Below are 17944 nucleotides of genomic sequence, written 5' to 3'. Positions count from 1 at the left end.
TCAATTCAGTTTTCTAATTTTCATATAAAGTTTCCTTGAATAATGTCATTACTTAGCTGTGTAACTTCGGGCAGGTTATTTAACTTTGCAGTGCCTCAGTTTCTCTTTTGTAAAATGAGAAAATAATGACACCTATCTCATGCAGCTGTTGTCAGCAGTATGCATGTTAATAATACACATGTAGCTCTTAGAAGGCTGCTGGCACATATGCTGAGAAAAAACAGTCTGGGGACCAACCTTCCCTGTGACACTGCCGCAAGTTCATCTTTCATTAGAAGTGTGACTAAGAAACAGGAAGCTGAGCATGGTGGCTCATGCCTGTAATCCCAGCACTTTGGGAGGCCAAGGCAGGCGGATCATGAGGTTGGGAGATCGAGACCATCCTGGCTAACACGGTGAAATCCTGTCTCTACTAAAAATACAAAAACTTAGCTGGGCGTGGTGGCAGGAGCCTGTAGTCCCAACTACTCAGGAGGCTGAGGCAGGAGAATGACGTGAACCCTGGAGGCAGAGTTTGCAGTGAGCTGAGATCGCACCACTGCACTCCAGCCTGGGCGACAGAGCAAGACTCAGTCTCAAAAAAAAAAAGAAACAGGAGATTGGGATGGGGCACTGCAGGCCTGCGGTGTTGCCTGAGGAGGGAGAGGAGCACTGGGGTAAGATGAGAGAAAAGCAGGAAGACCCAGCCTAGAACAAGACCAAAAAACTTAGCCTGACACAAATCTGAGAGAGACAATCCCCCCTTGGATAAAAGAAGTGGATACTGACTCCTGCCAAGGCACCCCTCAGTCCTCTCCTCCCACCCAAAGCACTGTGCAAACGGGAAGGAAGATGTGGAGGCAGAGACATGGGGGTCCTTGAAAGGCGTTCCTCACTCCTCCTCTGTGCTACTCAGGAGAGTGGCAAACATAGGGCCAGGTGTCACTCAGCACACAGGCATTCACAAAAGCTCTGCCTCTGCAAGCAGACACTGCAAACACAAAATTTTCTTAACAGCCTTGCCCCAGGATACTGCCAGGGCCTGGCATCATCTTCTCATCATTGCACTGTGGTGCAATGCAAGAGTTAGGACAGATCAGTGTCATTAACCCACCTGAGATCATTCCAAATACTGAAAATGCTTATAGAAGCGTTTTCTATTCATAAAATGTGTTGTCGGTATTTGTTGATCAGCATGGGTGCAGGTGCGGATGTTCACATGTATCAAGTTGAGGGAGGCAGAGGGAGAGGCAGACAATTGCTTTGTTCCCTGGGATTCTGAGAAACAAGACTAAACCTTGAATACCACGGTAATTCTAGGAAACTCACTACTTTCAGAGCTTTAGTGTATGGAAAAGCCATTAGAGCATGATTTTCAGAATACCCACAACTTGGTCACAAACTGAGGGGCAAGTGAGCACTAGAGAAGTAGAATGCACTGGTTTGTTTCCAAAACATGAATGCCGTTTATTTGCTGATCAAAACTTGTGGGAAAAAATTAAAGTAAAAAAAAATTGGGAGAAGAATGGAAAGCCTTTGGATAAATGATTAGCTGGTTAAATAAATGAGCCAGTGTTACTGAATGACTATGGATTGCCCGGTTACTTTTTTTGTTTCTTGACACTCTTTGCTTTGGGTCGTTTACTTTCAATGTTTGCTTTAGATTCTTCCTGTACAGTTTTTGTTTTAGATTCTTCTTGTCCAGTTTTTGCTTTAGATTCTGCCTGTCCAGTTTTTGTTTTAGATTCTTCCTGTACAGTTTTTGTTTTAGATTCTTCCTGTTCAGTTTTTGCTTTGAATAGTGGCATTTTTTCCTGTTTAGGTTTTAAATGGTTTCCTATCACTTGCCGGAAAAACACAAAAACCACTGAAAGGATTAATAAAATAAGGCGAAACATTATGATGGACACAATCCGAATTGATGAGGGAATCACCTCTCTGAGCAGTCCTGGAGGCCCACTGTCAATGCTTCCTCCATACCCCACTCCCTCACAGAATGGAGGTGCCCAGCCATACATGCAGTGGCAGTTTTTTCTGTTGTTGCAAACACCCCGGGTATTGCATTTCTCAGGCAAACAGTCAAACTGCAGGACTGAGCTATTGACGCAATTTTTGTTAAAACATATCCGGTCTTCTCCACAGGAGGTGCCATCATTTATCATACCCAGGTCAGGTATCCCCATGGGTTTCATGGATAGATGATAGCCTGTGCCCCAGCACATGAGATTTTCTGCCCGTAAATGAGTAGAAATTATAGTCGTATGCTCTGGCAAATCAGGGATGGTTTCGACATTTATACACTGTAGCCTGCCACATATTGAATTTGCACTTTCACACTTTTTAAAATTTCGAATTCCTGTAATCTCACAGTTACCAAATTGATCACCTATTAAGTTAACTGCGTCATAGCACTCACTAGGAGCCTCCATGGCATCAGGTCCAAAAATGCTTTGGCACTGCATATATCTGGATCTGCACCCCTTCCTGAAACAACGGCCTTCATACTTGCAAGGGGTTCCATCCTGCTTATAAACGTCATTTGGGCAGGAACTTGAATTCCCATCACAGTACTCTGCAAGGTCACATTCATTTCCTTCTTGCCTACACACATATCCAGATGGACGAAACTGACAATCATGACAGCAAAGTCCAGTGCTACAGTTGGCACCTGGTTGCAACTTACAATTTGATTGGCAACACCGATCTTTCTGACACTCCTCTGTGGAACCACAATCACATTCCTCATTGTCTTCCACAATTTTGTTTCCACATCTCTTAAGCACATAACCTAGTCCTGGGATATTATTTAGACATGTTGCTCCCGAAGAGATATGTTTAAAAAAAGAGATATAACTGCAATTGCTAAACCCAGTGCGTCCTGAGCCCATGATGCAATTAAGCTTACCCCTACATTGGCAGTATTGCTCATCATGTAACATCCCTACGGCATGACCCAGCTCATGAGCAGACCAGGTAGCAGGGGCAAGGACATTTGTATCTAGTAAAGTACTCGCTGATCCAGCATATTCTAGAGAACACACTTTACCAAACGACCATGCAAGAGCATCATTATATTTTCTTTGAAGATATAAATGTGCCCAATCTGATGACAGGCGAGCATTTAATACATGTTTTTTATATATTACAAATCTGCCTAAAACTTCAGCTAATTCTGGATATCCAACGCGTATTTTGTTAAAATCTGTCCATACTTCAAGAGCCTTTAAGTGTATCCTCATACGAACATCTTGAAAGTAGGTGTCCATAATCCCAGTCAAAAGAATGGCATCATGTATGACTTGAGAAAGATTGCTGTTCACAAACCTATACCTACTTTGATCAAAGAGTAGGATCAATTCCAAGTACTTTGGGTGTTTATAGGATCCAGGAAAGTCCCTTAGCCTCGCCTTATTCTCATAAGGGGCCATCTGCCATTCTATATCATCATCACTTAAGCCACAAACCTGATTCCCAAACTGCTCTTTCTTCAGGAGATAGACGACATGTTCAAAACTGGTAGAGGCCTTGAGGGGCTCAATTTGGTAATGTTTGGCATCAATGTTAAATACACCTCGGAGACCCCCCATGCATGTGCTTATAGTAGCTTTAGAGTCCGGAGACTCTTCCACGGAGCCCATGTAGTTGCAGTCCTTTGGTATATAAGGATGATCCTCCAGCAGTTCCCCATGTTCTGTGAAGGAGAAAACGCGCAGATGTTGGGGCAACAGAAGTCTCTTGGGCCACAAATGGAGGACGTGCTTCTTGCCTTTTAACTGCAGTAGGTAGGACACGGGACTGACCACACTCTGCACCTCTCCCCGGAAGCTCAGCTTCTCAGGAATGGTGACTTCATATGAGTCAAACTCCCCTTCAGGGTGAAAAATTACATCTTCGCCAAGAGACTTAAGAAGGAGCACTGTCGGAACTAGTACAAGGAGCAATCGGCATTGGGAGAGGAAGATCTGCACTGACCTCATGGTCTGTTGTTCCCTACTGAGCCTCAGTTTGCTATTCAGTCCCTGCAACTCGGGCCTCGCGAGTCAGACTTCTGGGGGCCGCCGCTAGAGGCGCCTGAGCGCAAAACCCGGCTCCCCTGGCAGGGTTTCCGGGGGACCCCGTAGCCTCCCAGGGCTCGGTCTAGCTGGCGTCCGCAATGCGCGCGTGCCCTGTCCAACGCATCCAGTTCGTTTTCCGGGCCGTACCGTTGGGCGCAGGTGGAAGAAAGGAGGGAAACGTGGGCGAGAATAAAAGAGAAAAGAGGGGCTATTGGCACGTGGGATGGAGAGAGGGTAGAGAACACCATCGGAAATGGAGAAGGAATAGAGAAATAGGAAGAACAAAGGAGAAGGTGTTAAAGGCTCACTATATCTTTACCTTTAGTCTGTCTTTACACCTTAGGACACACGTTGGAATCCGATGTTTTATGGGCCACTGTCCTTACTTCATTGTTGGACATTTCCCAGTTTTCCACTAGGGTTGCTTGCGGCAAAAGAAAGGAGCATCAGAACCAGCAAGAGTGGAAACAGCCTGAGAGTATCAATGTAGACTCCACACCCCCAGCCCCACTCTGGGCAGTTCCTCTGGCTTCGGCTGTGGCTTCTTTTTAGAGAAGGCCCTGAACCTCAGTTGTGGGCCCAGGCAACAGAAAGGTTCTGAGCTCATTTTGCCTGGGGGTGCTTTCTGCTGTTTTTCTTTGGGGTGCCAGGGGTCAGTGTAATTTTTGTGTGTCCATGTGCAATGGTGGGAAGAACCTAGAAAAGTGCCTGTTATAAGAGCAAACCCAAGTGCTTTCTGAGAAAGGTAGATAGCTGGTTATGTTCCTAGTCGAGTGGTGAGGCTACTCCACAAAGGAAGAAGCCTCTGGCTCAGAAAATGGAAGGGTTTATCGTCCATAAAAGGGCAAATCAGAAGGTCATGAGGTGATTCTGAGGGATTCTGATATAAGTGGAATATTTTCAGCTTTGTTCCTGGGATATTCAGTTTAGCTGAATTACAAGAAAAGGTTAAAAAGGAACAGGCTTGAGTCAGGGAGACTAGTTAAAAGCTCTTGTACCAAGCAATGTTGTCTGTTGGCAGAAAGCATGGCCTTAGGGCTGATAATAAACAGTACTTATGGAAGACTGGCTTCTTTCATGCTACACACCCCACTATGCTCTGCATAAATCAGCCCATTACATCTTCACCATGACCCTAGGTTATAGGTACTACTATTATCCCCCATACTTTGCACATGAGGACATGAAAACTGTACCATGGTTCAGAAGGTGGCGTCAGCTGAAGCAATCCCTGTGAACATTTAGGCAGCTCTACCCAGAGCCTGCGTTCTTTACTAGTCAACTCTGTTATCTCTTTGGGGAAGGACAAAAGTTGACAGCTTCAAGAGATTTAAAACCACTTAGACTCTGCTGGACTTAATGCTTGCATGGATTCTCCCAGGATGAAAGAGGCAAACATGAAAAAGAATGTTGATGTTTCTGGCTTAGGTGTATGTGTGTGTCATGGCTCTAACCACTCAAAGAAGAAAAACATCGGAACAAATAGATTTAGATAAAGGAAATAAATATGAAAAGCTCTGCTTGCAAAATGTAGATTTCCAGGTTCCAGTAAAGGAGCATTGAAGAAGGAATTTCTCAACTGCAGACGACTAGGCAGCATCCTCTGGGCTGAGATGCCTGAGTTGGAGCTGAACTGGAGTCTTCTGCACAGTGGTGCTGATTGGAGCCATAAAAGCTGATGATGATGCCTCATGGGATGGTGAGGAATGAGCAGAGAAAGACCAGGTTGGAGCGCTCCGGAATAGTAGGATTTAAGGTCAGGCTGAAGGAAAGAAGCTTGCAATGACCTGTGAAGGAGTGGATATTGATATAAAAAGAAAGGCAGGATAACAGATGATTGCAGAAGCACTTCATGAACGATGTTATGACCAACAGGTGAAATGCTGAGCAGAGTTCCAGAAACACTGCAGTGAGCACAAAGGAGGTTATAGAAACTTTAGTGCAAACTGTTTCGGGGCACTGCTGATGAGCAAAGCCACATACCAGGAGGTTGGAATGTAAATTGGAGGTTAGAAAGAGGAGATGACAAACCTAGACTGCACTTTCAAGAAATTGGGTGAAGGAGAGAGAAAAGGTAAAAAGGTAGCTTGGGAACCATGTGGTAGAAAGAGGACTTGTTAGAGGAAAGAGTCCCTGCTGGGGCCTTGCTCAGCCTCCAGGAGAGGTTGGGTGATGAGGCAGCGAGATCCTCCTTGGGAGCATCACAGCAGCAGGCAGGGGTGGAGCAGACAGCAGGGTAGCAGGCAGTGAAGCTATGAGTGCAGTGAGAAAATAAGGGAGAGCTAGTTAGAAGGCTTCAGCTTTCTCTGTGATGTCAGCTGCTGGGAGTGTAGGGGTGATAGAGCTGAAAGAGATGAAGAAGAGAGCTCAGGAGACAGTGGACTAGGGAAAAATAAAAGTATCACCAAGTGTGTTGAGGGCCTAATTCAGGTTGGAAACCAGAAATTGCAGTTTCCTGTCTGTAAATTAATTTTATTTTCTCAAGCAACACCCAGCAGCCTAAATTGGGGAGGGCAATTTGAATATATCTTCTGGATCTATTCTATTTAATCAAATCATCATTTTCATCTCTGTACCATTTTTCTTTGGGCTGTTATAGAATTTCTTGAAGAAAAACACTAATTCATCAATTCCCATTGCTACAATATAATCTGTGTGCTAAACGCATCTGAGTGTTGGACTCTGAGCCTTGTGTAAACAGCCTGCTTTGAAATATTTCTCTTTATTTATGGAAATTATACATGTGTATCACAAAGGATACAAATAACCCTGAATGATAACAGAGTAACAAATGAAAGCCTCCATTATCCTCCAGCCCTGCATGCTTGTCTAATACACTCCCCTCCGCAGATGTGACTAATACGTATAATTCTTTCTCCATTTTTTGAAATGTTTTTACAAGTATAGAAACTATGTAATATTTAAAGGCATTATGCCAAGTGAAATAAGCCATACCCAAAAAGATGAATACTGTATCATCTCACTTATATGTGGAATAAAATAGTCAAAGTCATAGAAGCAGAGAGTAGAATGGTAGTTTCCAGGTCCTGGGGGGAGGATGAAATGAGGTGATGGTCAAAGGGCACAAAGTTTCAGCTGTGCAAGATAAACAACTTCTAGAGATCCATAATACAGTACAGTGCCTATAGCCAACAGTACTGTACTGTATACTTAAAATTTACTAAGAGGGTCGATCTCTTGTGTTCTTCACACACACACACACACACACACACACACACACACACACACGCCAATAATGATAAAGAGGGTTCAAGGAAACTTTGGAGATGATGGCTATGTTTCTGGCCTTGATAATGGTGATGGTTTCACAGGTATATATTTATCCCCAAATTCACTGAGATGTAAATACATTAAATATGTACAACTTTTTACATGTGAATCATACCTTAATAAAATGGTTCAAATAAATAAATAAGTACATACTATTCATATTATTTTACCCTTGCCTTTTTTAGTGAACAACATATTGGGACCAGGAGTGGTGCCTCACACCTGTAATCCCAGCACTTTAGGAAGTGAGACGGGTGTATCACTTGAGCTCAGATGATCAAGACAAGCCTGGATAACATAGTGAGACCCTATCTCTATTTTTTTTAAAAAAGTGAACAACATATTGTGAGTAGTTTTCTGATTTAGACTATTGCTTCCAACACATGTATACTGTTCTATAGTATGGAAGCAAATATTTATTTAACAATTTTCCTCATGTAAGGATGATGTAATTATGTTGTTTAAAATATTACATTTATCTTGTTTATAAGGTTTTCTATATTTTGACAGTAAATATATATGTGTATATTTACAACAATTTATACACACACACATAATAAATACACATACATTTTCTTTGCCCCTGGAAAGTATTTACATTGTGATAGAGTCCTAGAATTGAAAGTGTTAGATCCAAGAGAATACAACCTCCCTCTAAAAATCTTCTGCTTCTTTGCAAACTATCTATAAAATAGTGCTTCCCAATAGAACTTTTTGTGATGATGCAAATGTTAACATAGCCCAATACTGTAGCCACTAGCCACCTCTGCCTATTGAGCACTTGAAATGTGGCTAGTATGACTGAGCAATTGAACTTTATACTTTAAAATTTATTTAATTTAAATTTATTTCATTTTTTAATTAATTTATTTATTTATTGAGATGGAGACTCACTGTGTCGCCAGGCTGGAGTGCAGTGGCGTGATCTCGGCTCGCTGCAACCTCCACTTCCCGGGTTCAACTATTCTCCTGCCTCAGCCTCCTGAGTAGCTGGGATTACAGGCACACACCACTGTGCCCAGCTAATTTTTGTATTTTTAGTAGAGACAGGATTTCACCATGTTGGCCAGGATGGTCTCGATCTCTTGACCTCATGATCCGCCCACTTCGGCCTCCCAAAATGCTGGGATTACTGGCGTGAGCCACCGTGCCTGGCCTAATTTAAATTTAAATAGCCACTTGTGACCAGTAGCTGCCGTGTTACACAGTACAGGTATAGAAGGCCCATATTCTCGCAACATTTCCAGTAGTATATAATATCCAACTCTTTAACCTACACCTGCATTATAAAAAGAAGTCAACTCATTATTTCAATTTGCATTCTCTGGTTATTAGTGAAGTTGAGCATATTTAATAGCTGAAAACCAATCTACTTTTTTTATTCTTAAATTTGTCTGTTCGTTCTTATATTACATGGTTTGTTCTGCTTTTAGTGATTTGTTGGAGCTATTTACGTTTTGCAAATCTCTTCTTCCAGTCAGTTATTTGTCACTAACTTTTATAATGTTTTTCACCATGCAGAACATTTTAAACCCGCCTGGTTGCTGAGTTTCATGTTATTCTTCTGTCTTTCTTCATTCTATGATTGTAAAAATGTCTGTCTAATATGTGCTTTAACAAATTTATTTTGGTATGTCTCTGGTTTTTCTTTTATATGGAATATAATTCTGTCTCCCATCTAAGGCAGGAATCTGTCTTATTATTGGATCAAGATATTGAATAATCCTATAACTGACAAAGGACATTGTAAGTGACTCTGTCAAGTCAATGAGAACAAGACAGATAATCTAACAGAAAAATGAGCAAAAGAGTTTAACAATCACTTCACAAAAGAGAAAATTTATATGGTCAGTAAACAATTGGAAAGGTTCTCAACCACATTACTAAACAGAATACTGCAAATTAAAGCTTCTATCGGATGTCCATCAAGTTGAAAATGATTCAGGAAGCCGATTAACATAAAGTTTAGGTGAGGATGTAGAAGAGTAAGAACTCTTATATTCTTTGCTGGCAATGTAAATCAGTAAAACCACTTTAAAGCCCTGTTTAGCATTTCTTATATATCTGAAAATATGAAGACCCTGTGATCCAGCAATTCCACTCTAGGTATATATCCTACAGAAATGTTATGTATGTACACCAGGATACATGGACATAACAATATTCTCCACACAGATAACAATCCAAATTTCTATCAACAGTGACTGTGGCAATGGAGATGATGAATCAGTTACATGCAACAACACAGAAGAATTTTACAAATATGCAAAAACAAAACATAATGAATATAAAGTTCAAAACCTGGCAAAATCTAACTGTGTTTTTAGAGTTTCAATCAGAAATTGTTATGGAGAATAGGCTGTCACTTTAACAAATACCTAAAATGTAAAAGTGGCTTTGGAACTGGGTAATGAGTAGCGGTTAGAACAGTTTGGGGGTACATGATTTCTTTTTAAACTGTACATTGCCATTAATGAAGCATTAAGGATGATTCTGGTGAGGGGTTAGAAGAGAAGAGCTATAGAGAAAGCCTCAGTCTTCATAGAGATTACCTAAGTGGTCATGGTCAGAACGTTGGTATTAAATAGAAATGTGAATGGTAAAGGCTATTCTGATGAGGTATTAGATGGAAATGAGGAACATGTTATTGGAAATGAGAGGAAACACAGTCCTTATTATAAAGTGGCACAAAACATGGCTGAATTGTGTTTTGTGTAAGGTAGAACTTCTGAGTGATGAAATAGGACATCTGCGGGGGAGAAATCTCTAAGTAAACTGTTGAGGGTGTGGCATGACTTCTCGTGACTGCTTATGATAAAATGTGAGAAGACAGAAATGAGCTAAAGACAGATAATCAGAAAGGGAAAAGAATGTAATAATATGGAAAATTCTCAGCCGGGTCACGTTCAGAAGAAGATACCATGGGTGTGGCCAAATCACTCTTTGATAAGGAGATCAGCATCACTCAGCCCTGTGTCATTCATCAAGACAATGAAAGAATGACCCTGAACACATTTGGAGATCTTTGGGACTGCCATTTCCATCACAGGTCCACAGTGGCAGAGCCATGAGGGCATAATGGTTTAAAAGGAGGGGCCCAGGACATATGTGGGGCCTTTAACTCACTGCCCAGTGCCACTTCAAATCTCTGCTCTTTGATTCAAATGCAGCACTTTTTGGCCACCCCCGGTGGTGGCTCCAGTGGGCCCAGTTGTGGTGCCAGCAGCAGTGTCTGGCCCTCCAGAGGGTGCAGGTAGTAAACTTTTGCAGCATTCACATGGTGCCAAATCTCCAGGCACTCAGAATGCAAGAACTGTGGGAGGATGGCCACCTCCACATAGATTTCAAAGGATACCCCAGAGAGCCTTGAAATCTAGGCTGAGAACTGCCATAGGGGAAGGGCCACCACAGACAGCTGCCACTAGGGCATTGCTCAGTGGAACTGTGGGAGTTGGGTCACCACGGAGAGTCCCCAATAGAGCAATGTCTAATGGAGCCATGGGAGCAGGGCTGCCCCAAAACCCCAGAACTGTAGAGCCTCCAGTGTGAAACGCCGCCTGGGAGAGCCACAGGCACCTGATTCCAACCCCTGAAAGCTGCTGTGTGGGCTGTGCTCAGCAAAGCCATGGGGATGAGGTCACCTGGAGCCTTGAGGTTCTAACCTCTGCACCAGTCTGTCCAGAAGGCAGGACATCAAGTCAAAGTTGATTGTCAAGACTTAAGATTTACTGTTGTTTACGCTGAGGGGTTTTGGACTTACTTGAGACCAGTTAACTCTTTATTCCTTCCTATTTTTCCTTTTTGGAATAGAAACATTTATTGTATGCCTTCCCCTCCACTGTATTTTAGAAGCACATAAGTTTGATTTCACAGATTCACAGCCAGAGGGCAATTTGCCTCAGGATGAATCATAACTTGAGTCTCACTCGTACCTGAGTTAAATGATGTTTAGACAAGACTCTGGACTTTAGACTTCTGTGTTGATGCTGAAATTAATTAAGAGTTTTGAGGTTATTGGGATGGAATGTGCATGTGAGAACAACATAAATTTTGGGACACCAGAGGCAGAATGCTATAGTCTGAATGTTTTTGTCTCCCCTAAGTTGAAATGTGAAAACTTAATCCCCAATGTAGTGGTATTAGGAGGTGGGCTTTTGGGAGGTGATCAGCAGGGTTCCATGAGTTATGAATGGGATTAGTGCCCTTAAAAAGAAGCCTGAGGGGGCTTCTTTGCCCCTACTGTCATGTGAGGACCCAGGAAGAAAGCTCCATCTTTGAAACAAGGAGAGAAATAGTCCTCACCAGACACTAAATTTGCTGTTGTCTTTATCTTGGATTTCCTAGCCTCCAGAACTGTGAGCAAGATCTGTCTTCAATTTATATATTACCTAGCGTGAGGTATCTTGTCATAGCAGCCCAAACGGATAGTTGGTGAAATAAATTGAGGAAATTATTACTAAACCTGTCAGGGAGTTATTATTTCTAGGGTGAAAGGAAGGGGCTATACTCAGGAAAAGAAGGGAGGGAGGAAGAAGGGTATGCTTGGTGTAGCTTTTGCTGGGGTGTTAGCAGTATATTTCTTGACTGCTAGGGTTTGCTGTATATATTTGTTAAAATATTCTTGAAAGTTTTATCTTCATTTCTTTATATGCTATATTTTACAATTATTAAATAAAAACCTAAGACAAATTAAATTTAACAAAGTTTGTGCAGGAAACAGGTTTTAGAACTGGGAAGCATTCTGAACCAAAAATTGTTCAGAATACCCCCACCTCCATCATGGTGAGCTATACTTAAAAATCAGAAAACAAGAAATGACATACAGGGATTAAATGATTGGTACAGTTTGAGGTTTGTTTTATCTGGGCACAATCTGGCAACTTAAAGCCTGGGATTTGCGGAAGGTTCAGCTACCATAATTGGCTGAGACTCAGTTGGTTCGTTACAAGGGTATACTCCTAGGTTAGTTTATAACTTGTTTACACATCAAGCTAGAATACTTTCACTAAGTTTGAAGGCAACATATAGTTGGAGCATGTTTTGTTTTGTTTTGTTTAATCCATTTAGCCAGTCTATATCTTTTACATGGAAAGTTTAATCTGCTTACATTTAAGACTATTATTGATATGTGAGGACTTATTCCTGTTTTTATTTTATCAATTGATTTTGAGTTTTTTGTATATCCTTTGTTCCTTTCTTTCTCTTTTATCATTTATTATTGTGGTTTGGTGATTTTCCTTAGTGGTAACATTTGAGTCCTTTCTTTTCTTTATTTGTGTGTTTGCTCTACCAGTGGGCTTTATACACTCATGTGTTTTCATGATGGTAGATATCATCCATTTGTTTCCAGGTATAGGACTTCCTTAATCATTTCTTGTAGAACTTGTCTAGTGGTGATGAATTCCCTCAGCATTTGCTTATTTGGGAAAGACTATTTCTCTTTCATTTATAAATAACTTTTTGGGTATAGTATCCTTGGTTGGCGTTTTTTCTTTCAACACTTTGAATATATAATCTAATTATCTTCTGGCCTATAAGGTTTCTGCTGAGAAATGTGCTGTTAGTCTGGTGGGGGTTCCCTTATAAGTGACTAAATACATTTCTGTTGCTGTTTTTAGAATTCTCTGTCTTTGACTTTTGGCAGTTTGACTATAATGGGCCATGGAGAAAACCTTTTTAAATTGTATCTATTTGGAGATCTATGAGTTTCCTGTTATCTGGATGTCTAAATCTCTTGCTAGACTTGGAAAATTTCCAGCTATTGTTTTGTTAAATAGGTTTTTGATCTTATATTTTCTCTCACCTTCTGAGACACCAGAAATTTAAACATTTGGTTACTTAATAGTGTGCTATATGTCATGTGGGCTTCACTCATTCTTTTAAATTCTTTTTTCTTTATTTTTGTCTGGCTGGGTTATTTCAAAAGATCTGTCTTCAAGTTCTGAAATTCTTCTGCTTGATTTAGTCTATTATTGAAGTTTTTGAATATATTTTTTAATGCCATTTAATGCGTTTTTCAGTTTCAGAATCTGTTTGGTTCTTTTATTTATGACCTCTATCTCTTTGGTAAATTTCTCATTCATACCCTGAATTGTTTTTCTGATTTCTTTGTATTGTTTACTTTGTTCTGTTGTATCTCACTAAGCTTTAAAAAATTGTTATTTTGAATTCCTTTCTGGGATTTTGTAAGTTTCTTTTTCATGGGAATCTTTTGCTGGAGAATTATTGTGTTCGTTTGAGGTTGCTATCTTTCCTTACTTTTTCATGTTTCTTGTGTCTTTACACTGATATCTGCACATCTGGTGTAACAATCACTTCTTCCAACTTTGTGAATTTGCTTTCATAAGGGAAGACTTTTTTCTGAGGATGTATCTATGGTATTGGTTGTGTAGGGCACTTTGGCTTTGATTCCAGGTGCATGCAGTAGTGTAGTCTCTGTATGATTTATTTGGCTGTAACCAGCATCAGTAGCAGTGGCTTAGGGTGTGGTTGTTAGTGGAGGCTGTGGTGACATTCTGCTAGGGATGGGGACACAAAATGGGCCAGTCCTTGTGTCCCAGTGGTGGCAGTGGCAGGCTGACAATGCCTGTTGTTGAGCCCCAGGGTAATGTGCACTGGCACCAGTGTTAGCAGGTCTAGATAGGCTGGTTCTCGGGCCTCCAAATGGCTTGCTTTGGTGCTGGCAGTGGCAGTGGTGAGCTGGACAGGTTGGTGAGTCTTTGGGCCCCTGCACAGTGAGCAAGGCATAGATGATGGCAGTAGCAGTAGTGGGACAACCTTCTTATTTCCAAGCAGTCTGCACTGGGGTTGGCAGGGGCTGAAATTTGCTAAGTTGGGCCAGTTCCCAAGCCCGTAGGTCAGGCATGCAGGTTGGTGCCAGCTGTGCTGGTAGCAGCAGGTTGGATGGCCCATCCTTAGGCTCCTGGCAGGAGTGCTCACATGCCAAAGGTGGTGGATGGGGCAGGGTGATCTCCAGGCTCCTGAACAGTATACCTGGGCACTGTGGGAAGAGGCAGAGCTGGGCCAGGCAGGCCTGTCTTCAACACCCACTGGCAGTGTGTGCAGGTGCTAGCTGTGGTAGACGGGGCAGAGTGATCCTGGATGTGATGGTTAACATTGTCAACTTGACTGGATTGAAGGATGCAAAGTATTGTTTCTGGGTGTGTCTGTAAGGGTGTTGCTGAGGAGATTAACACTAGAATCAGTGGACTGGGAGAGGAAGACCCACCCTCAATCTAAGTGGGTAACATCCCATCAGCTGCCAGCACAGCTAGTAAAAGCAGGTGGGAGAAAGTGGAAGAAGCTGACTTGCTGAGTCTTCTGGCTTTCATCTCTCTCTCCTGCGCTGGATGCTTCCTGCCCTTGAACATCAGGCTCCAGGTTCTTCGGCCTTTGGACTCTTGGACTTAGACCAGTGGTTTGCTGCAGACTCTCAGGCCTTTGACCACAGACTGCAGGCTGCACTGTCGGCTTCCCTGCTTTTCAGCTTTGGGACTTGGAGTGAGCCACTACTGGCTTCCTAGCTCCTCAGCTTGAAAACAGCCTATTGTGGGATTTCACTTTGTGATCGTGTGAATCAATTCTCCTTAATAAACTCCCTTTCATATATACATATATCCTATTAGTTCTGTCCCTTTGGAGAACTCTGACCAATACACTAGGTCCCTGGCAGAATGCTTGGGTGAGTGTGGCAGCAGATGCCCTGTGACCCTGCTGCTAGTGGGCAGGGTTGTTTTCAGTGGCAGCAACCATGGGCAGGTGGTTGGGGAGTGCATGCTTTGGCCCTAAGTGGAAGATGTGCATGAGGTAGCCTGTTCTTAGGTTGCTTATAAATGTGTGGTGGCCAACTGCTGGGGGTGGGCAGTGTCACAGCCAATGGCTTACACTTTGGGCCTGGCAGTAGCAGCCAACAGCAGCAACCAGCAGCAGCAGCTATGGGTGGAGGATATCAAGAGGGGACCCAGGATGTGGAGATGCAGAGGCTTTTGGATCTCATGACAGGATTCAGTCTGCTGAGGGATGGACTCTCAAAATGGAACCTTGCTGTAGCTGCTTAGAATTTGCCAGGTGTGGTGTGTGCGGGACCCAGAGTGAGCTCCCCTTCTGGAGCAGTAGAGTTGTATGATCTTCAGGCAGCTTCCTATGTTAGTTTTAAGGTCCTCAAAGGTCGAGGAGTTATCTCATGGTTAGGATTGCAAGAGTCACAGTGGGAATGTGGACTGCTGGGGGTCTCTCAGTTACCCTTTCACCACACTGGAGAGAGCCTCTCTGGGCTCCCAGCTGGTCATGGCTGAGCAGGCTGCCTCACTTCTCTCTTTCCTTGCCTTAGGTGTTTCCGGCCACTTTTGTGTTGAATTCCTGTGTTCTCTTTTAGATGATCTATTTGAAGTGTGATTATCTTCTTGTTATTTTCATTCTTCTTTGTAGAAAACACAAGTACCAGATGCCTCTGGTTAGCTATATTGAAGCCCCTCCACTGGGTTTGAATTTTTTTAAGGTTATTGGGGTGTGTGTCTGTGTGCACATGTGCACTATTGTAAATGTGGTCTTCTTTTCAATTACATCCTCCAAATGGTTCTGTGAATTGGTTTTACGTCACTTTATTTACTGAATCCTTAATAGTTTATGGTAGTTCTCCTCTATTTTCTTCAGTTGTCCAGGTATATAGTCATATTAACCTCCTTTCTATTATATGTAAACCTAAGCACAGTAACACACATTCTGATATAACATGATTAGTGGTTGATGCCTATCCTCTTCCAAATCCACTTTCTTAACTTTCCTAGGAGGCAAGGGAAAGGGATCATGGAAGAGAGAAAAAGGAGAGAGACAGAGAAATGTGAGACAATTGCATGACAGCGGGACAAGGGCTGGGTCCCTACATCTCAGTGCTTGCCCAGCCTAAATTTTCTCAAATAGGCACATGAAATAGACAGGTGATGTTTTACAATGAGGCTCTTGAAGCTCTCGAAATTCTCAGCCAGGTTACAAAGCCCATATTCAATCAATCATATATTTATGCTGAGGCACACAAGTGCCACCAGGTAGTGCCAGATGGCAGCCATGACCCAGATGGGTATGAATTATTCAGCTGGAGCCCAGAACTCCTGCCTTGCAACCTGACTCCTCTGGCTTGTCTCACTCGGTCAATTAAATTCACAATAATGGAGTCCCGCATTTTATACAATTGCATTTGAAAGTAGACTTTTTTCATGGACCAACTATTGCAAATAACAATGTTTTCCAGAAAAAAAATAATCCCCACAGACCAAATTTATAAAAATAACTAACTGGGAAAGAACAGAGGAAGGAAAAAACAGGAAGGGAAATGGAATTAGAGGATGAAATATAGGAGTTTTAAGCCATAAGCATTATGCATCTTCAAACATCTGAAATAAGTATATCAACATTTTATGAATTCCAATATTAGGTGTTTGTACATTTCTGTAGGTTATTGTAGATACATTTTATTGAAGTATAATTTATATAAGTCAAATGCATAAATCTTAAGTTAAACTTTACATGAAGTTTTACGTATATATACACTCATGTAGTCACCACCCAGGTCAAGATACTTTCAGACTCCAGAAACATTCTTCTTTCTCTCACTTCAGTCTAGACCTTTCTCCCAAAAAGTAGCCACTGTTCAGATTATCTATTTACTATTGGTTGGTTTTTCCTAAACTTATATAATGGAATCATACAGAATGTATTACTTGTGTCTGGCTTATTTTGCTCAACATTATTTTGATGAATATACTTCGTGTTGTTGCAAGTTGCTCTTTTTCATTTATGCATAGCATTCATTTCAATGAATGTACCAGAATTTATCCATCCCACTGCCGATGACTGTCTCCACTTCGAGTGCTCAAAGCCAAAGTGATGAAGAAACACACTACTAGATCAGAAAAAGAAGTCAGGATTCTAAATACATACTTTTTTTTAACTTTATGCTTTCTGCCTAGACACATGAATAACAGGTTACCAGCGGAAATTTCTCGGAAATATAGTTGGGAAGGAGAATGTTATTTTAGGTAATATGTTTGCCCCTTCAGATTCACTCTCTTTCCTTCTCCACCAAGCTCCCAGCCAGAAAGCTGACTTACATTGATAGATTATAATCAACAGCTCCCATATTTGCAGGCTTCCACTTGGAGTCGGCAAACAGCCCAGTGAAGCAAATGAGATCAGGGTATTCATTCATCCCCTAGCTTCTTTCTGAGAGGGCTTAAGGCCCACTGTGTGCTTTGAAGGAAGTCACAGCTCTTCTTTAGGTAGCCTGCTCTACAGCAGCAGTCTCCAACCTTTTTGGCACCAGGAACCAGTTTCGTGGAAGACAATATTTCCATGGACTGGGGCCAGGGAATGGTTTGGGGATGAAACTCTTCCATCTCAGATCATCAGACATTGGATTATTATAAAGAGTGCACGACCTAGATCCCTCACATATGCAGTTCACAATAGGGTTCGTGCTCCTATGAGAATCTAACGCCACTGCTGATCTGACAGGAGGCAGAGCTGAGGCAGTAATGCTTGCTTGCCTGCCGCTCACCTCCTGCTGTGCAGCCCGGTTCCTAACAGTTCCTAACAGGCTAAGGTATCCAGTCCCTGGCCCGGGG

General features: G+C 42.1%; 2 protein-coding genes across 2 annotated transcripts in view; both read right to left on the bottom strand.

Annotated features, from left to right (window-relative positions):
* The window catches only part of LOC116468019 (putative neuroblastoma breakpoint family member 7), a 901770-nt gene that overhangs the window by 53452 nt on the left and 830374 nt on the right, over positions 1–17944 (bottom strand). The gene's annotated exons all lie outside the window — the stretch shown is intronic.
* ADAM30 (ADAM metallopeptidase domain 30) lies at positions 1422–4141 on the bottom strand. The gene has a single exon (XM_032151617.2). It carries the CDS (start codon positions 3954–3956, stop codon positions 1581–1583), a length of 2376 nt encoding a protein of 791 aa, XP_032007508.1. The 5' UTR covers positions 3957–4141; the 3' UTR covers positions 1422–1580.

Source organism: Hylobates moloch, unplaced genomic scaffold, assembly GCF_009828535.3.
Source record: "Hylobates moloch isolate HMO894 unplaced genomic scaffold, HMol_V3 SCAFFOLD_5, whole genome shotgun sequence".
NCBI classification, from domain to species: Eukaryota; Metazoa; Chordata; class Mammalia; order Primates; family Hylobatidae; genus Hylobates; species Hylobates moloch.
Note: the sequence above shows the minus strand (reverse complement) of the source record. Positions and strands in the feature narration are given on the sequence as shown.

Bases quoted from the DNA above. Each gene is read 5' to 3' on its own strand.
- ADAM30 (XM_032151617.2), bottom strand. From the start codon at position 3,956: ATGAGGTCAGTGCAGATCTTCCTCTCCCAATGCCGATTGCTCCTTGTA.